General features: G+C 49.2%; 2 protein-coding genes and 1 long non-coding RNA gene across 5 annotated transcripts; 1 reads left to right on the forward strand and 2 right to left on the reverse strand.

Moving 5' to 3' along the window:
• Window positions 1-9,186: 9,186 nt before the first annotated feature.
• SOAT2 (sterol O-acyltransferase 2) lies at window positions 9,187-19,127 on the reverse strand. Of its 3 annotated transcripts, none has more exons than XM_020895038.2 (15): window positions 18,918-19,127; window positions 18,385-18,440; window positions 17,732-17,868; window positions 17,340-17,399; window positions 16,893-17,000; window positions 15,134-15,410; window positions 14,640-14,709; window positions 13,972-14,056; window positions 13,417-13,462; window positions 13,077-13,206; window positions 12,368-12,465; window positions 11,172-11,270; window positions 10,519-10,654; window positions 9,847-9,992; window positions 9,187-9,637 (listed from the first exon to the last, which is right to left on the reverse strand). In XM_020895038.2, exons 1-15 carry the CDS (start codon window positions 19,009-19,011, stop codon window positions 9,587-9,589), a joined length of 1,593 nt encoding a protein of 530 aa, XP_020750697.2. In that variant the 5' UTR covers window positions 19,012-19,127; the 3' UTR covers window positions 9,187-9,586. The 3 variants fall into 3 exon arrangements, with proteins under 3 accessions (XP_020750697.2, XP_020750696.2, XP_020750695.2); XM_020895037.2 differs by having other exon boundaries at window positions 18,903-19,127; XM_020895036.2 differs by having other exon boundaries at window positions 18,891-19,126.
• Window positions 13,206-15,680, forward strand: LOC139030821 (uncharacterized). The gene is made up of 3 exons (XR_011483230.1): window positions 13,206-13,487; window positions 14,269-15,383; window positions 15,476-15,680. It is a non-coding gene; the product is annotated as an uncharacterized lncRNA (long non-coding RNA).
• Window positions 19,128-20,304: 1,177 nt separating the features above from the next.
• Window positions 20,305-24,529, reverse strand: IGFBP6 (insulin like growth factor binding protein 6). The gene is made up of 4 exons (XM_020895039.2): window positions 23,978-24,529; window positions 21,870-22,009; window positions 21,593-21,712; window positions 20,305-20,614 (listed from the first exon to the last, which is right to left on the reverse strand). Exons 1-4 carry the CDS (start codon window positions 24,306-24,308, stop codon window positions 20,489-20,491), a joined length of 717 nt encoding a protein of 238 aa, XP_020750698.1. The 5' UTR covers window positions 24,309-24,529; the 3' UTR covers window positions 20,305-20,488.
• Window positions 24,530-25,328: the final 799 nt, after the last annotated feature.

Consider the following 25,328-nt stretch of genomic DNA (forward strand, 5'->3'; position numbering starts at 1 on the left):
GACACAAGATACAAAATTCAGAAATTAATTTTCTATATACTAGCAACAGACTATCAGAAATTGAAATGAAAAGACAGTATCACTCACAATATCACCAAAAATGAGATACTTAGGGACAACTCTGACTTAAGATGTGGAAATTCTATACATCAAAAACTAGAAACATTGCTAAGAGAAATTAAGCAAGGTTAAATGGAGAGGTATACCATATTTATGGATTGAAAGACACAGTATTGATGACGTAGCAGTTCTCCTCAAACTGATCTAGAAAGTCAGTGTAATCTCAATCAAAATCCTAGCATATTTTTTGTAGAAATTAACAGTTGATTCAAAAATTCATGTGGAGGGACTTCCCTGGTTGTCCAGTGGTTAAGAATCTGCCTGCCAATGCAGAGGACATGGGTTTGATCCTTGATCCAGGAAGACCCCACATGCTTCGGGGAAGCTAAGCCTGTGCACCACAACTAATGAGCCCACACACCGCAACTACTGAAGCCTCCATGCCTAGAGCTCGTGTTCTGCAACAAGAGAAGCTACTGCAACTAGAGAGTAACCCCTGCTCGCTGCAACTAGAGAAAGCCAGAAAGACAGTATGGTATTAGCATAATAATAGATCAATGGGACAGAAATCAGAGTCCAGAAATAGATCCATACATATAGGATCAGTTGGTTTTTGACAAAGTTGCAAAGACAATACAGTGGAGAAATTAGTCTTTTTCACCAAATGGAACAACTGGCTGTTGATATACAAAGTTAAGTATCTCCTGCTCTTAGTATGTGAGAAAATCTCATGCACTGATGGTGAACATGTAAATGACTCCAAGTCTAGCTATTCTGGAGAACTTCTGGCTGCTCTTAGTAAATTTAGTAAAATTAAATATGTCTTAAGAACTAGTTCCTAGGAAATCCCAAAGAGAACCCCAGTCTCCTCAGGCTCATGCTAAATGTCCACTGCAGGGGCTTCCCTGGTGGTCCAGTGGTTGACTTTGCCTTCCAGTGCAAGGGTTGCAGGTTTGATCCCTGCTCAGGGAGCTAAGATCCCATGTGCCTTGTAGCTGGAAAACCAAAACATACAGCAGAAGCAATATTGTAACAAATTTAATAAAGACTTTAAAATGGTCCACATCCAAAATAAATGTCCACTACTAAATGTCCAAGGAGAGCTTCCCTGGTGGCTCAGATGGTAAAGTGTCTTATCTGCAGTTCGGGAGACCCGGGTTCGATGCCTGGGTTGAGAAAATCCCCTGGAAAAGGAGGTGGCAGCCCACTCCAATACTCGCCTGGAAAATCCCATGGATGAAAGAGCCTGGTAGTCTACAGTCCATGGGGTTGCAAAGAGTTGGACACGACTGAGCAGCTTCACTTCAATGTCCAAGAGACATATATAAAATGTGGTGCATAAGTATGATGGAAGGAACTGTCAGCAGAAATTAACTAAATTTACTTGTAACCTTGGTGGAGGAGGTGGCCTGGATAGAGCCCAGCTGTGTACAAGTGTCAGTATTAAGAACAAATGGGAGAACCCAATGTAAGATGAGGCGATGATACCTCCCTGGAACTGGATTACTTTCTTTGCCCCCCAAGACAGTATCATTTTTGAAGAAGATGAAGGAGGAAGGCTTGGTTTGGTATATTCTAACATAGTGGTTGTCACATTGTGGTTCCTGGATCAGCAGCAATAGTGTTCTCTGGGAACTGGTTAGTAATGCAAATACTTAAGCCCCACCCCAGACCACATGAATCAGAAATTCCTGGGATGAGGTTCAACCATCCATATTTACAAGCCCTGGAGATGATTCTAATACATGCTCAAATTTGAGAACCACCGTTCTAAGGGAATTTTTTACTCCCATCAAGGAACACTTTTCTCTCTTTAACCATATTGCTGCTGGGGCCTGTGGGCAGGGTATGCAAGTGTAGGCTTGGACTTGGCATTAGTCTGGGGAAGGCCTGGTGTGGAGACAGGTGAGGAGTTTCCTCATTCTCACCACACAGGAGCCTGGAGAGCAGCTCTGGAGAGTCTTGGAGCAGAGGTCAGGATGCTGGGCATATTGTAAGGGCATGACTCAGAGGGCCTTGGCCCTACAGGAATGAGATCATTATAGCTGGTCTTGCCCACCAGACGGCGCAGGAACCACTGAAGAGGTATGTGACAACTCAAGAAAATATTTAGGAGCAGCTAAAAAGATTCAAGTAGTGTACTAAAAATTTACTTTCTGAAACTAAAACTATTATCTTCAACAACAACAACAACAAGAAGAATCAGCATATTTATTGAAAGAAAGAAGTCTGTTCACCGCCGGGACTCAAATTAGTGGCTTGGCAGAACAAATGGAAAAATATTTCAAAGCACAGAGCAAATAATACAAAGAAATGGAAATAATGAGGAAAATATGAGACTTGGAGAATGGACCTAGTAATCCTAACATTCAAATATATTAGTTCCAAAAAAAAAACAAGGCATAAAAGAAGGAGAGGCAATAATTTAAAAATAGGATATTTTGCTGACCCGAAGAAAGTTCTGCCTTGCAGACTGAAAGGGCACATAGGAAGATACAAAGAGAAGGGAGACATCTATGCTTGGAACTCCTGAAGTCCAAGATTAAAGAAAGACATTTTCAAGTATCTAGACAGAAAGAACAAGTTATCTACAAAGCAAAAGGGATCAGATTGACACAGAACTTTTCATCTGCAGCACTGAAATCTAACAGTGCATATATACTGAGAGAAAAGGATGGCTACCCCGGAATCTCATACCCAGCTGAGGAAGCATTCAACTATTAGTGCAAAAGAAAGATACATGGAGATATAAAGGATTCAGAGGGTATATCAATTTCCATTTCAATTCCATTTCTCACCTGAGGAAAATACTCAAGAAAATTTTGGTTAAAGAACAGAGAAGTAGTCTACGGCCACATCACCCTGAAAGCACCCGATCTCGTCTGATCTCGGAAGCTAAGCAGGGTCGGTCCTGGTTAGTACTTGGATGGGAGAACAGAGAAGTAAAGATAGGGGAAGATGAAAAGGAGAAAACAAATCTGGTAAAATATTATACTGCTAAATGTTTATGGAGATTGATAGGCATCTAATTATATCTAGAACCATAAATATACTATTTCAGCAAAACCTAGGAATCAGAAGCAGAGTGAAAGAGGTAAGTAAAAGAATTCTAAAGGTCTCTTTTATTGAGGTGAAAGTGACAGGAAATAAAACACATTAATGAAAGAAATAATTGGTATGTTTTCAAATAATGGTAAAGAAATACATATTTGATTATCAGTGCTGGAAAGGAAGATTACTATCAAAGGAATGGAGAAGTATAGTATTAATAGAACTTTCAAAATAGCAAGGACGGAAAGGAAATGGAATGAATAACAATTTGCTCAAAATAGCAATAACATAGAAAGATTGAAGAACAATAAAATATAATGAAATCTGGGACTTCCCTGGTGGTCCAGTGGCCAGAACTTCGCGCTTGCACTGCAGGGGGCGCAGGTGATTCCTGGTAGGAGAAGGAAGACCTTGAATGAGGCCAGGTGTAGCCAAAAAAAGAAAAAAAGAGATGAAATCAAATGTGCCATTCATTCCACTTGTGGAATCATAATTAATTCAGAAGAACACAGAGAAGAGGCAAAAGGGAACAAAGAACAGATGGGACAAATAGAAAACAATAGAAAGATGGTAGATTTAAACCATATCAATAATCATATTAAGTGTAAATTGTTTAAGGACTTCCCTGATGGAACAGTGGGTAGGAATTAGCCTGCCAATGCCGGGAACACGGGTCCAGTGCCTAGTCTGGGAAGATTCCACATGCCATGAAGCAACTAAAGCCCGTATGCCACAACGACTAAGCTCATGCTCACTAGAGCCTGTGCTCTGCAACAAGAGAAACCACGGCAATGAGAGGCCTGTGCACTGCAACTAGAGAAAGCCCACAGGCAGCAGCGAAGACCCAGTGCAACCATAAATAAGTAGATAATAATAAAATAAATGTAAATGGCTTAAGCATTGCAATTTAAAGGCAAATATTATTACATGTGATTAAAAAGGCAAGACCCAACTATATTCTACTTACAAGAAACCTGTTTTAAAGAAACAAATACATTAAAAATAGAATGATGAAAAATATAGAATGATGGAAGAAGGTATAGCTTGTTAACAGTATTGGAAGAAAGGCAGTGTGATTATAATAATATTAGATGAGATAGATTTCAAAGCAAAGTATTTTACAAGGGACAAAAACAATGTTTTATAATGATAAAGAGGTCAGTTCATTAAAAGAGCATGACCTAATGTTTATGTACTTCTGAAAACAGCTTCTCAGACTCAGATAAAACAGTTAATAGCAGTTACCAGTGAAGGGGGAGGGTCAATGTAGGGGTGGAGGAGTGGGAGGTACAAAGTAAGCTCAAGAATGTATTGTCAACATGAGGAATACAGCCAATGTTTTGTAATAACTGTAAATGGAAAGTAACTTTTAAAAATTGTGTAACAATTAAAAAATTATTTTAAAAAGAGCTTCAAAAATATGTGAAACTAAAACCAAATATAAAAATCCACAATTATTTTATCATCTCTCTTTCAGTAATTGATAGAACATTTGAAAAGTCAGTAAGGACATAGAAAATTGAACAATAACAGTAAATAATTTGACCTAATTGATATTTATAGATACTCCACCCAAATGGAGTATTGTTTCCAAGTGCCCACTAGACATTTACAAGATAGACCACATTCTGGACAGTAAAACAAGTCTCAGTAAGTTTAAAACAATGCCAATCAAACAAAGTATGTTCTCTGATCAAAATGATTTAAATTAGAAATATAAAACAGAGGGACTCCCCTGGTGGTACAGTGGTTAAGAATCTGCCTTACAGTGTGGGGGACATGGGTTCAATCCCTGGTCCAGGAAGATCCCACATGCCCCGGAATGACTAAGCGCATACACCAGAGCTGCTGAGCCCACGTGCCGCAGCTACTGAAGCCTGTGCGCCTAGAGCCTGTGCTCCACAAGGAGAGAAGCCACTGCAAAGAGAAGCCCTTGTGCCCCAGCTGGAAATAGCCTGCATGCAGCAACAAAGACCCAGCACAGCCAAAATAAATAAACATTAAGATGTATTAAAAAAAAATAAAACAGATATCTGGAAAGTCCCCTAAATATCAAGAAACAAAGGCACATACTTCAAAACCACCCACAGACCAAAGATGAAAAGTGAAAATATGAAGTATTAATATATTGAACTGAATGAAACACATCCAGATTTGTGGGAGGCCCTTAAAGCACTGCTTGGAGAGAAATTTGCACACCAAATACCTATATCATAAAGAAAAAAAGATTTCAAAGACCTCAGCTTTTGCCTTAAGATATTGGAAAGAAGAGAAAATTAAGCCCAAAGTAAGAAACAAGGGAGTTAAAAAGATCATAGCAGAAATCAGTGAAGTAGGAAACAGAAAAACAATAGAGAAACTCAGTGCACCAAAAAAGTTTTTTTTGTGTGAAGATGAATAAAATTGATAAACTGAAGTCATACATTATCAAGGAAAAAAAAAAGAACACCCAACTACCAACATAAAAAATGAAAGAACTTCCCTGGTGGTCCAGTGGTCAAGGCTCCATGCTCCCAATGCAGGGGGCATGGGTTTGATCCCTGGTGGGGAGATCCCACATGCCTGCATGCCCCTTGGCATGGCCAAAAAAAAAGACAATAAATGCAAGAATGGACGTAACCACAGATGTTAACATATATGGAAAAGGATGAAGGAATATTATGAATAAAATTTTGCTCATGAATTAAAAAAAAATGCTTATGTATTTGGCTGCATCAGGTCTTAGTTGCTGCACTTGAGACCTTCCTTGTGGCCCACAGGCTTTCTAGTTGTAGTGTGCAGGCTTGAAGCACATAGGCTCAGTAGTTTGGGCATACTGGCTTAGTTGCCCTGCAGCACCTGGGATCTTAGTTTGCTGACCAGGGATCGAACCGGTGTCCTCTGAATTGCATGGCAGATTCTTAACCACTGGACCACCAGGAAAGTCCTGAATCTTGCCCCTAAATTTGACAATACAGATGAAATGGACAATTTCCTTGGAAGTCACAAACTACTAGAGCTCAGGTAAGAGGAAATAGGTAGCCTGAAAAACCCTAAATATATTTAAGAACTTGAATTTTGAAAACCCCTTTCCAAAGAAAACTCTGGTCTCTGGTGGCTTTACTGCTGAACTCTACCATACATTTAATTTTTTAAAATGGCACTTCTACAAACTCAGAAAATCAGTGAAGGGAGTATTTCCCAACTAGTTCTGAGGCCAGAGTTGCACTCATATCAAAATCAAGGAGTTACAAGAAAATTACAGATCAATAGTTCCTGAGAACAGAGATGCAAAATTATTTTTAAAATTTAGTAAATAGAAACAAATGATACATTTAAAAATGTATCAGCATTAAGTAGGATCTGTTCCAGAATGTTAACTCAATGTAATTTACATATTGAAAGTTTAAAAAAGGAAAAAAAATATGATCATCTCAGTAGATGCAGAAAAAGCATTTGACAAAATTTAACACCCATTTGTTTTTATTTTCTATTTTGGCTATGACACATGGCTTGCAGAATCCTGGTTCCCTGACCAGGGATTGAACCCGAGCCCACAGCAGTGAAAGCATTGAGTCCTAACTACTGGACTGGCAGGGAATTTCCTAAACATCCACTTCTGGCAGGAAAAAAGAAAAAAAAGAAAAACTCTTAGCAAACTAGAAACAGAAAGGAACTTTCTAAACTTCATAAAGGGCATCCATGAAAAACCTACAGCTAACATTAATATGAAAATCTGAATGCTTCTCCCTGAGATCAAGGCAAAGATGTCTACTATCATTACTTCTTTCCAACACTGGAGGGTCTAGGTAGTGCAATAAGGCAAGAAAAAGAAATAAAAGGCATTAACATTGGAAAGGAAGAAATAAAATTATCTATTTGCTGATGACATGACCATCTCTGTAGAAAATCCTTTGGAGTCTTCAAAAGTAAGCAACTCCTAGAAATAATTAGTACATTTAACAAGGTTTAAAGATACAAGGATAATACTCAAAAATCAGTTGGTTGGGACTTCCCTGGTGGTCCACTGGTTAAGAATCTACCTGCCAAGGCAGGGGACACAGATGTGATCTCTAGTCGGGGAGTTTAGATTCCCACACCTGGGGGGCCACCTAAGCCCCTGTGCCACAACTGCTGAGCCTGCACGCCATAGAGCCTGTGCTCCACAGGGAGAAGCCACTGCAATGAGAAGCCCATGCACCACAGCTAGAGAGGAGCCCCTGCTCACTGAAACGAGAGAAAGCCCATGCTCAGCAATGAAGACCCAGGGCAGCCAAAAAAAAAAAAAGTTGACTTCACTATATTAGCAATTAACAATCAGAAATTGTAATTAAAAATATCATTAAAACATATGAAATACTTAGGGGAGATTCTGACAAAATGTGCAAATCCTGTGCACTAAAAACTACAAAATGTTACTGCAATAAAATAGAGAAGACCTCAATAAATGGAGAGATATAGTATATCAATGGATGGGAAGACTTAATTGTTAAGATGTCAGTTTTATCCATATTGGTCTACAGCTATAATGTGTAATTCCAATCAAAATCCCAACAGACTTTTCTTTTTTTAAAAGAAATTTAGAAGCCAATTCTAAAGTTTATAATGAAAATTCAAAGGACTTCAAATAGGCAAAATGACTGAAAAAGAAGAAGGTTGAATGGCTTACACTACCTGTTTTCAAGACATTATAAAGCTCCAGTAATCAGGAAAGTGTGGTGCTGGTGTAAAGAAAGCAGTGAAAGCATCAAACCCTAACCATTAGACTACCAAGGAACTCCCTAAATGTCCATTTCATAGCTGTGGAAGCTGAAGCTCATGAAGTTAAAAGATTTGGCTATGGTCTGTGTAGGAGGTTCTTCTCCTGGGTCCTCTGAAGGAAAGGAGGCCAGCTATGTGCTCTCTGAAAACGTGCTGGAGATTGCCAGGATTAGAAGGATTAAAGGGCTGTAGAAATTTGATCTGAAGGAGGAGAGGTAGAAGGAGGAGTGATTTGAGTTTTGGGCAGATTGGGGTGGCATAGAAAAGATGAGGAGGATATCACTCAGCCCCTCCCATCACAAAGTCCTGCCTTTGCAGGCACACTCTTCAATCATGCCTGTCAAAAGTAGGTGGTCAACATGTTGTTCAGTTGCTAAGTCATGTGTGACTCTTTCTTACCCCACGGACTGCAGCGCTCCAGGCTTCCCTGTCCTTCACTGTCTCCTGGAGTTTGCTCAAACTCATGTCCATTGAGTTGGTGATGCCATCCAACCATCTCGTCCTCTGTTACCTCCTTCTTCTGCCCTCAGTTTTTCCCAGGATCAGGGTCTTTTCCAATGAGTTGGCTCTTCACATCAGGTGACCAAGGTATTGGAGCTTCAGCTTTAGCATCAGTCCATCCAGTGAATATTCAGGGTTGATTTCCTTTAGAATTGACTGGTTTGGTCACCATGTATGCAATGCTATGTTTAAGGTGGATAACCAACGAGGACCACTTACATAGCACAGAGAAATCTGCTCAATGCCATACAGCAACCTTAAAATGGAGGGGAGTTGGATACATGTACATGTGTAGCTGCGTTGCTTTGTTGTTCACCTGAAACTATCACAAAAGGCTATACTCCAGTATAAAATAAAAGTTTTTTAAAAAATGAGTCTTCACACAGAGAACAGACTTGTGGTTGCCAAGGAGGTGGGTGGATTGGGGAGGGATGGACTGGGGGTTTGGGAATAGTAGATGTGAACTATTATATATAGAATGAACAAACAACAAGGCACTACTATATAACACAGGGAACTATACTCAATGTCCTGGGATAAAGCCTAGTGGAAAAGAATATAATTTGAGTTTTGGACGCACACATACACACACACACACACACACACAAAGAAGTCACTTTGTTGTACAGCAAAAATGAACACAACATTGTAAATCAACTTATACTTCAATTGTAAAAAGTTTTTAAAAGTGGGTCTTCAAGGGACTTCCTCGGTGGTCCAGTGGTTAAGACTCTGTACTTCCAATGCAAGGAGTGTTGGTTGGATCCCTGGTCGGGGAACGAAGAATCCACATGCTGTGTGGTGTGGCCAAAAAAAGGGTCTTAAACGAATGAATGAATGAATAAAAAGTGATACATACAGTTTATTATTGTATTGGAAAGAGTACAAAGAAACAAATCCTTCTCAGACCTTGATAACCTCAGCTTGCTTTAAGTCAAGCCACATTCACCAGATCTGTAAGATCCTTCGTGTCTCTGCCAGTCAACAGCCATGGAGTGAGAGGGGGCCCTGTGCCCAGTCCACAGGGATGGGGGCTCAAGAGTCATCACCATTCTGAGTCTATGCTCACAGGTCCACAGATCTCAGTCCCTGGAGTTCCCTGGTGGGGTCAGGCATGGCAGGCCCCCTTGACTCAGAGCTCGATCTGAGAATGCAGAGAGGAGTCCTGGTCCCAGACTTTGCAGGCAGAGAAGAACTTGGTGGTGTCATCTGCGCGGTGACAGTACCCTGGCATTTAGGTATGGCAGGACCAAGATCGAGGTGTCACCAGCCCCCAGAAGGTTGTCTGTGCCAGAGAAAAGTGAGTTGTGAACAAGATCCCTCCCAGGGCTTACCCTATGCATCTAAGACATGGGAACCCAGGGAACAGGCCCTGGCCCCTGACCATGGCTGTTGAACGGGGCAACCATAGGGGCTGGCTGTCGGGGAGAGGAGGCGTGTCCTCCTGGGTGAGGAGCTGAGCGGGCGGGGTGGGGGCGGGTCATGGCCGCTTACCTGGGGCTGGGGGCAGTGGCGCCGTGCATACCACTCCTGGCAGTACAGGCTGACTTGGATGCCCTGGCCCAGGAAGAGCAAGGTCCACATGAGCACGTTCCACGCTGGGCCCGTGCGCCGGTCATGCATTGTGAAGTTCAGTGGCCCTGATGCAGGAGGAAAGGTAGTCACCTCAGCTCCAGACACCTGTAATGTATCTTCCTGGCTGCCTTCTTATCTCAGGGCACAGGGGAGAGTTGGAACAGGAAGACTGAGAAAGATCTTGAGCCCAACTCCAGGCACCCACGGAGGTCTCAGGCATTCTTCAGGATTCTTCAGTTTACGCTTCGCTATCCTGGCTGCCTTACTGAACCTCCCAACTCACAGCAGTTTTCTCCCCTTTGTCTCCCTCTTGTGTGCCCTGCTCAGATGCTGCTCTCCAGCCAGAAGTGTTTTCCCACTGCACCCCCCCTCCAGGATACCTCTGTGCTGACTCCCGATGCTACCTCCTTCCCAGCTTCCAAGTCCCCTGCCCCGCCCCCAGCTCTCACACACAGCACCATGCCTTCCCCCAGGAGGCATGCACACCCCGCTTCTGTCTTGGGTACGTGGCCTCTCCCATCAGTCTGGAATCTCCAGGACTCTTCCCTCGGGATGTCTTCCTTTACAGGGGCATACAGAGGCCCAGCTCACCTCCAAAGACAAGGAAGAGCAACAGCATGACGGGGTAGAAGAATCCCAGGACGAAGCAGAAGATGTACTCATGGACCACTGCTGAGACCAGGAACACGCCCAGCATGGCCGCGCCTCGGGCCCGGCCACCAAGGAGCTGCCAGGGGTCGGGGGAGGAGGGTAGAGTGAGTCTCCCTAAGCCCCCTCCGCAAAGAGCCCCCCTCTTTAAGGAAGCCAGAGGGTATGTAGTATGATGGAAAGAATATGGGGCTTGGGATCAGAAAGGCTGACATGTCTTACTTAAAAGCATTGTATTAGTCTATTGGGCCTTAGAGGCCGCTTTCAAAAGGGGGATATAATCATACTTACTTCTCAGGCTTACAGTGCAGATTATACAGTGTGGGAAAATTCTTGGTAACTGAAAATTGCTATATGCATATTCCTTAGAAGGCTGAGGAGAGGAGACATACCCTGTGGAGGAGGTGTAGTTGAGGACAAGAAAGGAAGGAAGTCAGATCATAAGAAGGACTTTCTTTCTGCCCTCTGGGTTGGGTAGAATGAGGGAGGTGAAAGTCAAAGGGGCCCTTAGGTCTAGAAAAAATGGAATGTGCAGAGAAAGGGAAAGAGAGGGTGTCCCAGAGAGGTTCTGTTAACCGTGGGAGCTGAGCCCGTACCCAAAGCCCATCTTGATACACGTAGCTGTAGAGCCAGTCATGGACCACCACGTTCCATGTGCGGTAGTAGTTGGAGAAGGATGTTGAGTTCCACCAGTCCTGGGGGTGGGATGGGATGGGGTCAGGGCGGGGGAGGAGGTGAGCATCAGGGCCCTATCTCTGCCCAGTTCCCAGCTGCGTCTCCCTGCTCCCCACTTCCTGTCCTTGTTCTCTGCAAGGGTGCCTCCCAGCAGAAGAGAGCCAGCAAGCATTGGCCTAACTCCCTCCTGAGGCCCTGGGGCCCTTCCTGTCTACTCTCAGAAGATTTCAAAGTACCAGCCCCACAAAAGCATTGAGCCCTGGCTGGTCAGGAGGTGGACGGGTGACATTATAAGCATACCCAGAGGAGCAGATTTCTCACTGTGGGAGGCTGACAGCACAGCTGAGGTTGAAATCATGCCCCTTGGGGTTAACAGAAACTGGTGACTAACAGAAATTCTTGAGCTTGTCTTACAGAAGAGCGGGGAAGGGAACAGTTTGTTAAAAATCCTTCTGCTGTAACCTGCCTTCACTGACAAAGCCTTAGTTTTTTGTTTTTTTTTTTTGACTCCTTAACCATCCCGTACAGATAACACCTCTGATGTATGGGTCACTATAGCAACAGGAGGCATAAATTTTCCAGGAACTTGAAGTTGGCTCCTGTCTAGTTCAAGTGGGCTAAAACTGGCTAGGACCACTGATCCTAAAACTGGGCCTGTAAAGCTGTTGGATGAATGACTTTTTGACATCAGAGAGCCCAAAAGTCCACCCTCAGTTTATGCCAAGTTTATGCCATTCTTTAACATGCATCCCATGAAGAAACATGTAACTCAGACACGCTTGTGCAGAACACTGATTACCTCACCTTTCCTCTACCTCCAATCACCTTTTCCAAGCCTAAGATCTCCTTGCTTCTTTATCCTATAAATATCTCAAGCCCTTGGCCTTTGGAGAAGCAAATCTGAGATTGTTTTCACTTCTCCTTACTTGGCTGCCTTGTTGAAGAAACCATTTCTCTGCTGTAAATCTCTGTATCTCAGTGTTTGACTTAGTGAGAATTGGGCAAATGCACCTGGTTCAGTATCAAGGTGACAACCAACATAGCCATCATCCTCCCCTACGTCCTTCCCTAGCTCTCCCTGCATCCAGCTCCCAGGTAGCCCAGGTCCAGGCCCCACCCGATAGAACATTCTGTCTCCAAATCGTAGCATCTCCGCGAAGGCGTTGAGCCAACAGTGAAGGAAGGCAAAGAAGATGAGCAGCAGCATAAAAATGCCTGGGAAGTGAAGACAAGGGACTGCAAGTCAGACTGGTCCCCCTGGTCCCCCATGAACCTCTAGGGTCCTCCCAGGAAGCCCTCACCCAGCAACCTACCAATCACTTATTAATCATTCACTAATTTATGCATTCATTCATTCAATCCATTTGCTCATGAAGCCCATGCCTGATGTTGGAACATAGACATGAATGTTAAAACCTCTGCCTGTTGGGAGAGGTTGGGGACAGGACGGCAATCTGAAGTGCTGCTGCTGTTTAGTCGCTAAGTTGTGTTCAACTCTTTGGACCGCATGGACTGTAGCCCACCGGGCTCCTCTATCCATGGAATTCTCCAGGCAAGAATACCGGAGTAGGTTGCTATTTCCTTCTCCAGGGGATCTTTTGGACCCAGGGATCGAACCTGTGTCTGCTGCACTGGCAGGCAGATTCTTTACCACTGAGCCACCAGGGACGCCCCAATCTGAAGTGAGACTCTGACAATGAGCAACCAGAGGAGAGGGCAGATGTCAGAGGGAAGGTGTTGCAACTAGGAGTGAGAGGAGGGAGGAGTTCCCTGCTAATCCTTCTCCACGGTGCAGCCTTCCGCAGCTCTGCCTCCAATGGGGATACCTGGCAAGGTGGCATGCATGATGGATAGCACCAGGGCACGCGTGCTGAAGGGCTCCTGGCTCATGTTGGCAAAGACAGGAACACAGAGGCGGCCCAGGATGAAACAGGCGTAGAGCACGCAGCCCAGGGCCTGGAGAGGGGCGGAGGACACATAACTTTGAGAGGAGTCACTGGCAACTGCCCCCTTCCTCTGGAGTTGGACTCTGGCCCAGCATCTGCCTTCCCTTCTCTTTGCACAACCCTCTGACCTCTTCCTGGGCCTCCCCTATTTCGCTCCCAGAAATGCTCCCTCAGCCACCATGAGTCACAGGTAGTCCACGCTTCGACTCCGTCTGCTGACCTGGGCAAAGTTCTTGGCCACATAATTCCACCTGACGTTGGGTGTCCTGTTGCAGCAATGGAATGGAGACAGTATGTTTCTCATCTATTTGTCTTGTTCCTGCCAGGGGCAGACAAAGCATCCGGGGCCCTCTATCCACAGCTCCCTCAATTGCCCAGGCCGGGAGGATTACCTGGGGAGGTGGGGATCTAGAACACTTTGAATCTTCCTTAACAAAGATGACAAGTGGAATTTTAGCTTGAGTGTCCACTAAGTTTGCTCCAGACTGAGGGGTTTCCCAGAACATAGGAATTTCAGTGCTAAAACTGGAGCAATCCTGGGTGAACTGGGGCAGTCCTGGGCAAACCAGGACAGTTAGTCACCCCTGCATCACCATGGGCTGGGGCAAGAAGAAGGGGCAACATATCTGTCCCTTATTCCCATCTTTATTGTGAGGTGCTCCCTGAGAAAGTGGCCAGTGTCTGGGTTGAGGCTAAACACCTCAGGGAGAGGAGAGTAGAAGGGTTGGGTCCCTGGTGGGCCTGGGCATGTGGGGAAGGGGGTGCAGGCTCTTACCTGGGGTAAGTTTCCCTATAGATGAGTGTGGGGCAGAAGAGGAAATAGAGGTAGCTGGAGAAACTGGGGGCCCGGATCCCCTCACCTGAGGAGGAGTAAGAGGGGTCTATCAGTGAAGAGGGAAGGGAGAGAGGACACAGGTGGGTGGGGTGCTAGGGAAGGGCAGTGGGACTGGTGAATAGACTGGATAGGGGACGGGTGAGCACCTGGATATGGGATCTGAAGGTGGGGGGAGGAGGTCAAACTGGGCAGGAGTTGAACCTGCTTTTTAACAGCCTCCTTTTGCTTCCATTCCAGGTACCCCCCGCCGCTTTTCTGGCACAAGATGGACTGTGGCCAGGGCTTCATTTGGCACCCACAAGTCCCACCACCCGATTTTCTCTCCTTCTGGTTTGACTTTCTCATATAAGGCTCTCATACCCTGGGTCTAAATAAGGATGAGCCAGAAGTCCTGGGCAGTAGAGCAGCCTTCTCAGAAGTGGGACCTAAGAGAACGCCGATTGACTAAGGCCCAGAGAGCCCAGTTGGCGGCTGGAGGTGTGCCCTGTGGGCAAGATGGGCTTAGAAAGTTGGAGCTTTTATGAGGCTGCTGGCTTCATTGCACCTGCTGGCTTCATTCAACCAACCAAGAGGACTGAGTTCACAGCAGCGTCTGCTGAAGGCCTCACCTCCTCTGGCCCAAAGTGTTCCCGGTACCGTCTCTCTCAGGAAGGAGTAGCTTTTCATCAGGAGCCTGACCTGAGGTGGAATAGAAATGAGGTTAAGGTGCTTTGGGACTTTGAACAGATCACTTAACCTCTCTGTGCTCAGGTTTACACCGGGAGAGGGGCAGGTAGATTGTAAACTTTGTATGGTCAACGCCCATACTTTTATGTTTTTGTTGGATAGTCTTATAACCTAACACAGACGGCTGCTGGGATGAATCTAGGGTAAAGGAGTACCAGAAAGGGCAGAGCCTCTAGTCGGCCAACTCCCTTCGACTATATGATTATATTTGCACAGCAGTGTCCATTTGTTTACATTTCTTTGGAGACTGCTAGTTGGCTCAAATCTGTCGCAAAGGACTCTGCCCCTGATAACTAGCTCCACCCCCACCAATACAGTATCCAATGCCCTCTCTCCCAGGGGCCCCATCCCACCATTGGTCCCGCCCATCACCCACCTGCTCAAAGACTAGGACACAGCGGGAGGCTGGCGGGAGCTGATAGTCCACTGCCACATGGACCGGGAGGATGCCGAGCACGGCGGCGTGGGCAGCCAGCAGCAAGCAGCCCAGGCCCACCCCCAGGGCCCAGGCCCCTCCAGACTGGGGCCTCTCCCACAGCCGCAGGGCCTGGTACGGCACCAGCAGAGTGGACAGGAACATGGGGACCCATGTCACCAGAGCCACGGGCAGCTGTCCAAAGCTGAAGGTCAGTAGATCAAACTCCATCATCAGCCTGGGAGTGGGGAAGGCGACAAAGTAGATGAGCATGAGGCCCAAACTTGTCCCCTTCCTCTGCAGTCAGAGCTCTCGGAAGACACATTGCTGAGCCCACGTGCCGCAACTACTGAAGCTCTCGGGCCCCTGAGCCCGTGCGCTGCAGCAAGAGAAGCCGCCGCAGTGAGAAGCCCTTGCACCACAACTAGAGCAGCCCCTGCTCTCCACAACTAGATGCAACAAGGAAGACCCAGCATGGCCAAAAATAAATAAAATTACCAATATTATATATCGGTGTAAAATATGTATTATGTATATAGTTTGGGAAATCCCTGGAGATCCAGTGGTTAGAATTCTGAGCTTTCACTGCGGTGGCTCAGGTTCACTCCCTGGTTAGGGAACTAAGATCCAGTAAGCCATGCAGTGTGGCCAAAAAAGAGTGCATGGCTTGTAATGGTAAATTAGAAGTGATTTTTAAGTCCATTAATAAAGAACTAAGTGATCAAAAGCTGGCACTTCCAGACTCTGCAGCCATTAAAATCAATGGAGCAACATGGAAAGATCTCTAAGGTGGGTCTTTAGGGAGTGAAAAGGAAACAAAAGGTACAGTAAGTATCTTAGTAATGTAAGCTCCCCTCCCCCCCCCCCCCCCCCCCCGCCCCTGCCAAATACATCCCCTTGGTTCTTACATACATCTGGAAGTGGAGGCATGAAAAATGCGCTGGAGAGAAACTCTTACAACTGTTAAACATGTTACCTCTGGGGAGCGGTCTGGGATAGAGGGGATGGTGGAGGAGTCGCTCTGCATATATTTGAAAATTTACTGAGATTTGATCCTTAGTTATAAGGATTGACAACAATTTTATCAAAAGGAAGTGCTGTTGCTGAACCTGCAAATCTTTGGTCCTCTTCCTTTTACTGCTTCCTAAGCTATCTGGAGGGTGAGGCAGGATCATGAAAATCCAAACCCCCAAGGGTCCACAGTCCCCTGAAGCTCATCCCAGAAAGGGAAGGGGTTTTGTAGGGAAACCTGGGCTCTTGTGTGCATACATCTGTCTTCCCCTCAAGACTGGGAATGCCTCACAGACAGAGGCATGGCCCGTCCTCTGGCCCCCAGGGCTGGTACTTAGGGCACTCACTGGAGGTTGCTTGAATTGAACAGCACTGTCTTGGAATGGAGTGCGTGAGAGCAGTGAGGTGGGAACCACACTTATGAGTGCATATACATGCATGTCTGCCTCAGGACAAGGGTTCCAGAGGATTTGAGTGGGGGCCTAGCGTCCCCAGGGGACTGATCCTGGTTAAACAGACCAAAGGCCATTCAAGGCTGTACAGGGAAATCTAAGAGGGCTTTGCGGGTAGGAAGGTGGTTGGAAGCAATGTTGATGTGTGTTTAATGATCAAATGGACCTGCTCTATGGGGCCCCAGTGGTGGGTGGAGTTCTAGGAGCCCAGGTAGTCTGACCTGGTCTATGGGCCTATGAGAGGGAGGGGTGCCTACCTGCCCTCATCAATGAGGTCAATGACCAGGGTGCTGACGATGAAGACGCACAGGCCGGCGACAAACATATGGTAGATGGTGCGGAAGTGAGGCACCTCCATCAGCTCGCTGGAAGGACAGGGGCCTGAATGTCAGTGGGAGAGTCCTTGAGGTGCTGCAGGCATTGTACACCATGGGGATGGGGCCTAGTGACTGGGAACTTGACGCGACAGGCCGTGGTACGGCTGGGACTTCTGTCCAAAGCCCTTTCCATCCAAGACAACCTTCATCCTGGTGGCCTTTCTTCCACGATTACGCCCAGGGCAGATAGAGAAATGGAACCTTAGAAACCATCTCCACATCCTCTCCTAAACCACCTAGAGCCTGAGGATGACAAATGAGGTGTCCTGGACCCCCAGACAAAGCTCTTTCTTTTCTTCCCATCCCCTGTCCTCTCCCCTGACTTACTCAAGCAGGGACTTGCGGATGATGAAAACTTTTCGTTTCCCCAGGGATGGCTCCCGGGTCCTGAATTGAGACAGTGGTTCTGGGTTAGGAACCAAAGGCAGGAGGCTATAAGCAGAGCATAGGGCTTTGCAGGAGGTCACTACTTGGGAGCCAAGGGCAGTAGTAGGGGAAGGTCAGGGTTAGGGCCAGCACGCAGGATGAGGTGAAAAGGTCATGGCCAAGGGAGAGCAATGTCAGGAAGACAGAGGCGATAGGGAAGAAGAGGGAAGACTGAAGTCAAAGTTACATCCATGCTGGAAAAGGGCATGTGAGATAACATCTGTGGCTCACAGTCCTTATGATGGAGGAGGCCACACAGCCGCTCCTCAGCCCCCAGCTCCTGAGACTCTTACTTGTGCAAGGAGTCTGGAGGGATGGAGGGCACTGGTCTGTCTTGCGCTGGGTAAGCTTGAATGGCCTCCCACATGGCCTGATCCAGCAGCTGCATCAGCTGGCCCTGCGCTTGCTCCAGCAGCTGTGTCTTTACAGCCTGCAGGACAAAACAGGGCAGGGTGCACCATCCCTCCATCCAGTCAGCCTCCCTCCCATTCAGCAAACACTTCCTGAGCCTCCCTGCATGCCAGGCACACTGCTGAGTGCCCAGGATGGACAGAAGAACAAGCATGGTTCCTGCCCAGAGGTTCCCCCTACCCCCAGTTTAACTCCCACTGGTTTCGCAGGGCAGCAGTGGGGATCCAGGAAAGATACTTTCAGTCTCTGGATCTGACCCCCAACCACCTCGTCATCTCTGATCCTACTCTCTTCTCCCTGACCCCAGCCTTTCCTCTCCTGAACTCCAGTCCTGCTATCAGAAGACTGTTCACCGGCTGACTTTGGGCCCCTGCCCTGATGACCTGTGCTTTAAACTCCTCCATCTTAACCCTTAGCTCTACCCTGATCTGAGAGGTTTGAACCCAAGAACAAATTGTCTTTATCACCAAACCAGTCCTCACCCTTTCCTCCCTCTACTCCAGGACCCGTCCGTTTGACCTCCAACATTGCTCACCTGCATATGTTGGGTCCATTGTACCAAATCTGGGCCTCTGTGCACCTCCGTGTTTCCTAGGGAAAGGAGAAGTTGGGGTTCTGCTGTCTAGTGCAGACTCAGAGGCTTTCTCCGTCCAGCAAGTTTGCTTTCTGTTTGCTCAGCAGCCTCCCCTCCCTACAAGCAGTCAATATCTAGTATCATGGCCAGGGTAGGGAGGGTGAGAGGGGTGGGGGTAATCAGAAGGAGGGTATTTTTGCAGGGGGTGAGCAGGCCATCGGCAAGCGGGGAGCCTGATGATATTACAGGAAACAGGTACCCAGGGAACAAGAAGCTACTCTAATCACTGACTGGGGTGAAAAAGAGTCAGAAAGACAAGGCAAGGCATTGGATAGCCCTTTTCTCCTTACTTCCCCAGCTGGGCAGTCAGGAGGCAGAGGCTGGGGTCTGCCTTTACTGGCCTCCCAGGACAGCCGGAAGGATTAAAGGTAGATAGCAGGAGCCCCCTCTCGACAGCACATCCCCACCTCCAACGCCACCTGGGCGTTCCGCACCCCCAGAGCGGGGCTCCCCTTCTCTGGAGGGCCGGTCCTCCTGCTGTCTTCCTTGCTTTTCTCTCCTCCGCACTTGGGCCGCCCTTGGCTCCATGATGTGTCTTGACCAGGCAGTGGCGGCTGATCAGTGTTTTCTCTCTTCCTTCAAGCTTGCCTGGCTGAGCGCTTATCTCGGCACCTCTGACAGCACCAAAGGCTAAAGTCCTTTCAGGAGGAGGGGTTGTAGGTTTTCCGATCCCCTATCCCCATCCAGAAGGCAGCACCACCTCAGCCACAGGCTCTGCTGGCTGTCACAGGGATGGACATTCCCCCACCTCACCCCACTCCCACCAACAAACACCCCCGGCCACCATCCAGATGCCCAGCTCTCTCCCACAGGAATGGGGGCTCTGCACCCATACACATCATGGGGAGGGGGACTTTGCCCCTCTGAGGCTTATCATCTGGTATGGCTGCTTCACCTGCTTAGTAGGCTGAAGGTTGGGGAGGAGTCAGCAACATCTTCAGGTATCAGGGCACTCAGCTCCCTGAGACCATAAGGTGTGTGAAAGAACATTGTCAACACAGCTGTGTGTGCACGTGACTACTATTCTATGAGGTGGGTACCTGAGACAACTGCAGGGCTGTGGCCCCTCCGGGGAGGGCTGGGTGCTGGGGCTCTGGACACCAGTCCTCCCCTGGACACCAGTCCTCCCCTACACCCGCTTGGGTTAGCAGGTAAGCAGAAAGGAGACAAAACAAAAACTTATTCAGCACCTGAGGGATGCCAGCGTTATCATGTATGGAAGAACCAGATTTCAATCCTCCCTTGATCACTTGCTGGCTGTGGAATTTCAGGCAAAGGACCCAAATAGTTTTAGCTGAAGTTTCCTCCTCTGAAAAACAGGTTCAAAAGTCCCTATCTCACAAGGTAAGCACAAAATGAGGTAGTCCAGGTAAAAGCACATGGACCAGGGCATGGTCCATGGCAAGAGCAGAGTGAGTACTAATTTCCTTCCCTTTTTAATACGAAGGAACAGAATGGCAAGTGCCTTGATTTTCTCTTTGTTGAGCTACTGGTGGGGATTAACTATTAATCCTTCCTCTCCCTTTATGTCCAAAGATCAATGGTAGAAACAAGGTCACAACTTCAGACCAAGGCCTGCCAAGGCCTCAATGTCTCCCCACCCCCATCTCCTGCCTCCCACTCCCTGGTGGGCAGCTGGGTGAGGCTTGAAGGCTGTGAAACCTCTACCAGTGGCTGTCTCGTCACTCCGAGTGTGGAAGGAAGGACTGAAGGCAGTGCACAAGAGAAGAGAGCTTCCATGGTGGGGGCTGGACGGAGGCAGAAAGAAGGGCCAGTGACTCCATAAATGTGAGAGGTGAACACAGAGACATAAACCAGAGATCCCCCCAACACAGCTTTATTAACACCCCAAGCCGACACCAGCAATCTTTCCACATGTGAGGTCCCAGGGGTGAGGGGGACAGTGGGGCAGGGCCTGAACGGTGTAGTTACCATCACTCAGCAAATAACCCAAGAGGATGGCCCCATGCTCCTGCCAGTGGCCCTGCAGCCCCCCAGCCCAGGCTTAGCCGCTGCTTCCGGTGGGGCAGAGGGAGCTTCCATCGCCGCCTTCTGAGGACCCGGGCAGGGGTTGGCCCATGCGATCCACGCACCAGCAGGGACCTCGGCGCTGCCCCTGGGAGGAACGGCACTGGGGAGAGAGGCATACGGATCAGCTGTGCCTCGAGGCTCCAGCGGGAGAGATGGGAGGGGGCCCCGGGGTTGGGAACACGCTGTGGACTCCTGAGTCTGAGTCTGCGGGAACCTCTGAGTGTTCTCAGGATAGTGAGGCCCACTGGCTTCCTTTCTGCGGCTTCCCTTCTCCACCTACCAGAGCACGCCTGTTCTCTAGGCCAGAGCCGTAGTTCTCAAAGTGTGGTTTCTGAACCAACAGCATCTCTAGGGGCCACGTTAGAATGCAAATTCCCAGGCTCCGCGGGTGGGGCTCTGCCACCAGTGTTCATGGCAGGGTGATTCTGATGCTTATGTGAACCTGTCTCAGAGTTAGATGTTCCTTAGATAATCTTGATTTCCCTGGTGGCTCAGACTGTAAAGCGTCTGCCTACAATGAGGGAGACCAGGGTTTGACCTGGGGGTGGTCGGGAAGTTGCCCTGGAGAAGGAAATGGCAATCCACTCCAGTACTCTGGCCTGGAAAATCCCATGGATGGAGGAGCCTGGTGGGCTACAGTCCATGGGAGCGCAGAGTCGGACACTACTGAGCGACTTCACTTTCACTAGATAATTTAAGGGCTTCCCTGGTGGCTCAGATGGTAAAGAATCCGCCTGCAGTGCAGGAGACCTGGGTTCGATCCCTGGGTTGGGAAGATGCCCTGGAGAAGGGAACGGCTACCCACTCCAGTATTCTGGCCTGGAGAATCCCATGGACAGAGGAGCCTGGCAGGCTGTACAGTCCATGGGGGTCACAAAGAGTCGGACACGACTGAGCGACTTTCAGTTTCACTTAGATAATCTAACCCTTCCCACAGCTGCGGTTAGCTATTCTCTATGCGTGGCCCTAAAGCTGGGAGAGCCCTAAAAGCAGGCCAGCGTCTCATTTATACAACTCTGTAAAGACCCTACCCAGTCGTCGTGTAAGATGGGCCAAGGGAGAGGAGGAACGGCCTCACCTGCCGCTTCCGGTAGAAGCCCCTATGGTCACAATTAGGCACGTAGAGGGTGTGAGGCCCGCGGAAGACCTCGGTCTGGAGCTGCTGCAGCACGGAGTCCAGATGTTTGCGGCAGGGACCCTGGGGGGACGGACAGCTCTGCTGCAGAGCCTGCTGGGCCCACCAGCCAGGCTCCCAGGACTGGGATGGGAGACTTCGCCAAGCCCAAGGGAGTGGTCTCAGAGGAGAATCTCCAGGGCTCTCCACCCCTTCTGCACCCTGCCAGCCCCAAACGCACCATCTCAGAGTCTTGGACGCCCCCAGAATTGGGCCGGGCGGGAGTGGTAGAGGTCCCCGAGTTTCTCTGTTGGTCTCTGCGGTTCACATCCTGCGAGCGAGCGGTTCCTGCTTGGGGCTTACTCTCCTTAGGATTCTCCCCTACAGACACAAGAGAAATGGAGGAAGAAGAGCCCGGAAATCAACCAGATGTCAAACAGAGTCAAGTGGAAAGGAGCGGGACTTTCAGAGCAGTGATGGGGGTTAGAGTCTGGTTCCACTGTTACTTTCTCCAGGCCTAGGTTTCCTTCTCTGAAAAATGGTGATATTACCTTTCATGATAATATCCCCAGGCTAGTTTAAGGCTTATAAAAGACAAGTACTTTGGAAAGCGAAAATCAATACCGTACAGGCATTGATAAAGAGCCTTGGGGCTTTGGGTGAAAAGGCCTGGTTGTTCCACCGGAGGCCAGCAGGGGGCGCACCAAGCCAGGGAGTTGGGGCAGAAGAGAACGGGCGGTGCGAGGGGGTCAGCAGGGACCCAAGTGGAATGTGTGTCCCCGCTGTGACCCTAAAGTGACTCAGCCTACCCCTCCCAGGCCGGAGACACAGTTAATTTGGGGGCACTGCAATGGGGGCCTTTTGGTCCCCTGAGGCTCAGCCAAGCTCAACTCCCGCGGTCCCAGGAACCTGTGCGATTCAGCCCTTCACCAGGAGGTGGAAGGCGGGCAGGCTGCAAAGGTGCAGGAATGAGCGGTTCCAACCTGCAGGCTGCTCCCTTCTCTGGAAAAGTTTTACGCACGGTACTGGGGGGCTTGGGGAGAGCTCAGGATGAGAAGGGAAAGTCAGAGTGTCGGGGCGAAAAAAAGGCAGGGAGGAGAGTCGCCGCTGCTTGGAATCTGCCCCAGCTAGAAATGAAATATTATGAGCCCTGAAGTGATGTCTCTCCCTCTCCACGCACAAAGACAAGCTCTGCTCAGCCCCCAGACCTCAAGCCTAGAGAGCTGCTCCCATCTCAAAACCCAAGAACCATTTCTTCTGCAATCCCAAGTCTGATCCTTCTTCCTCCACAGTTCTCAAATCTTGCCTCTCATTCTCTCTATTCAGTATCCTACCATGACCATGCTCCCAGCTGCCTCCTGTGACCCACCCAGACCGCTGCTTTCCAGGAGAACCCCAAACAGCTTGGACCCAGGCATTTGGGACTGAAAGAAACTGAAAGTTGATTTCCCATCCCTTCCATTGGAAGCGCTCAGATGCCCCTGGGGGGGAGGGGGAGGGGCGTTTACATTTCCTGCTCTCCACAACTCCCTGCTGCCCCCCATCTTTCAGGTTCTGACTCACTTCTGTCCCACCCACTCAATGACTCAGCCTTCTATTCTCTCTGGCTTAGGGTGGGGTGAGGTGGGTGGAGGGTTCTGAAAAGCTTTAAATCATAACCCTGATTTGGCAGATTCCTTCTTTTCCTACCTCTAACCCTCCCCCTGGGGGCGGGGGAGAGGGCTAGCGGCAACCCTCTGACCCTAGTCTAGTCTAAAACAGCTCTGGATTTGAGCCATCTTCTATTTTTCACTCTATGTTCAGGTGCTTTGGACACCCTGATATTAAAAGGAGGTATTTCTCAGTGTGTTCAGGGTTTGGGAGTCTGGAGTTCTCTTTCCTCTTTTTCTAAGTGGAAGCTGGGAACAATGTCTGGGTCCTTTCTCCAGCTTGGGGGTCTAGGGCTGAAGGAGCTGGGCCTCTGTGGCATACAGCAAGTCCCTAAACCCTTCCAACTCTCCCTTTCCCCTCAAGAGAAAATAGGCAGAGGGCGCACAAAAGGCTGCGGGGTCAGACATCTTCCTGCTTCATCCCTAGGGCCGTCAGCCTCACTCCAGTCTTGTAGGAGCTCCCCGCACTTGCCCTTTCACCACCCAGAATATACCACCCCCCCTCGGAGCTCAGGATGGGAAGCGAAAGTCAGGGTGTCAGGCGAAGAAAAGACAGGGAGGGGAGCAGACACTGCTTGGAATCTGCCAGAGATGGGGAGAAGGAAGCGTCCATCTGCCCCGAGCTCATCCCTCGGGGACCCAGCCTGCAGAATTGCGGGGCTCACGTGGGCGGGGCAGGGGCGGGGCGCGGCGGACTCACCCGAGGGCGTGCGCGCCCGGCCGCAGCGGCCCCGGCCCTGCAGCAGCGCCCGCAAAGGCAAATCCTCTTTCTCCGGCGGCTGGCACTGCAGTCCTGGGGCGCAGTTGGGAGTGTAGACCCCGCACTGCTGCCCCTCCCTCCTGAGACAGCCCCCAGCTTCCGTACAGCCTTCCGCCGCCGCCGGCCCCCCATCCTCCTCCTCCGCGCAGCCCCCTGGACAACCCGCCGACACCCCCTGCCCGCAGCCTGGGCACCTTGCCAAGGCGCCTCCTGGGCGGGCAGCGAGCAGCAAAGTTAGCAGCAGTGGCGGCAGCAGCCTGTGGGGGGTCATGGTCAGGATTTTTGCCCCGTCCGCTCCTCCCAGAGCAGTCGTAGCGCAGCTGCTGCCCGCCGCCGCCCCTCTGCCTTAAGTAGCCGCCGGCAGGGGCCGGGCCCTTTAAGAGCCAGGTGAAGGGGGGGCGTGTGGAGAAGGCAGGGGCATCCCCTAAACTGGGTGGGACTGGAGAGGCCCCCCCTCCACCTGGGTCCTCCCCACTCTTCTCTACCTCCTCCCTTCCCAGTTTCTGTTTTCTTCCCAAATTACTCCGATTTTTCTTGCTTTGTTCCCGGGAATCTCGCCCGGAATTTGGGAGCTGGACAGCTGGCTGGAGGCCCTGGAGGGTGGAAAGTGGTGGAAGCGGGAGAGGACCGGAGTTGGGATGAAGGGGAAACCTGAAAGCCCGTTCGGGCGTGTGTGTGGCGGGCGAAGGAGACCCAGGGACTCCGGTGGGGAGGGAGAAGATGGCGGACTTAAGGGGACGGAGAAGGGGTGGTGTAGGGGTCTGGAGGGGGACGTGGGCGAAGAAAAGAGAGAAAAGGCGGAGACGACGGAGAAGTGGGGTCTTGGGAGAATCGACTGCTGCTGGGAGAGAGTAAACCCAGGGCGAGGGGAGGAAGAGCAAAGCCGAGGGAGGAGCAAGAGAAAGTTTCCCTGAGATGTAACTGAGGGGAAGGCAGGTGATGGGGCCAGACTTGGGTAGGGTGCTGGAATGCTGGAAGACGGGGGAGGGCGGGGGTACACATTGAATGAACTGGCAGAAATCCTCGGACTATATTGGGGCCGTAAGAGTCTGGGAGGATTGTGGGGCATGGTGGGGGGGAGGCAGCAAGGCCGCAGTGTGGCAAAAGGAGAACTGGCTGAACACCTGGGAGGCAGGGATGGGTGACTGACCAGCTGAAATTATGGGGGGTTGGGGTGGGGAGGTAGAGGAACCCATACTCTGGCTGCTCTAAGGGACAGTGGCCAAAGAGCAGACCTCAACCAATCTCTGTCCTTCATCCAAGTCAGCCCACCCCTCCATTCCTCTCCTTT

The sequence above is a fragment of the Odocoileus virginianus genome, chromosome 24 (assembly GCF_023699985.2).
Source record: "Odocoileus virginianus isolate 20LAN1187 ecotype Illinois chromosome 24, Ovbor_1.2, whole genome shotgun sequence".
NCBI classification, from domain to species: domain Eukaryota; kingdom Metazoa; phylum Chordata; class Mammalia; order Artiodactyla; family Cervidae; genus Odocoileus; species Odocoileus virginianus.

Excerpts from the sequence above, each read along its gene's own strand:
- IGFBP6 (XM_020895039.2), bottom strand. The coding sequence starts at position 24,308 with ATGACCCCCCACAGGCTGCTGCCGCCACTGCTGCTAACTTTGCTGCTC. Across the intron at positions 21,713-21,869 it reads GCGTCCAAGACTCTGAGATG|GGTCCCTGCCGCAAACATCT; the intron begins GTGCGTTTGGGG and ends CCGTCCCCCCAG. Across the intron at positions 20,615-21,592 it reads GCTTCTACCGGAAGCGGCAG|TGCCGTTCCTCCCAGGGGCA; the intron begins GTGAGGCCGTTC and ends CTCTCTCCCCAG.
- SOAT2 (XM_020895036.2), bottom strand. The coding sequence starts at position 19,011 with ATGGAGCCAAGGGCGGCCCAAGTGCGGAGGAGAGAAAAGCAAGGAAGA. Across the intron at positions 18,441-18,890 it reads ACGCCCAGGTGGCGTTGGAG|GAAACACGGAGGTGCACAGA; the intron begins GTGGGGATGTGC and ends TCCTTTCCCTAG. Across the intron at positions 9,638-9,846 it reads GCCACTGCCCCCAGCCCCAG|ACAACCTTCTGGGGGCTGGT; the intron begins GTAAGCGGCCAT and ends TCTCTGGCACAG.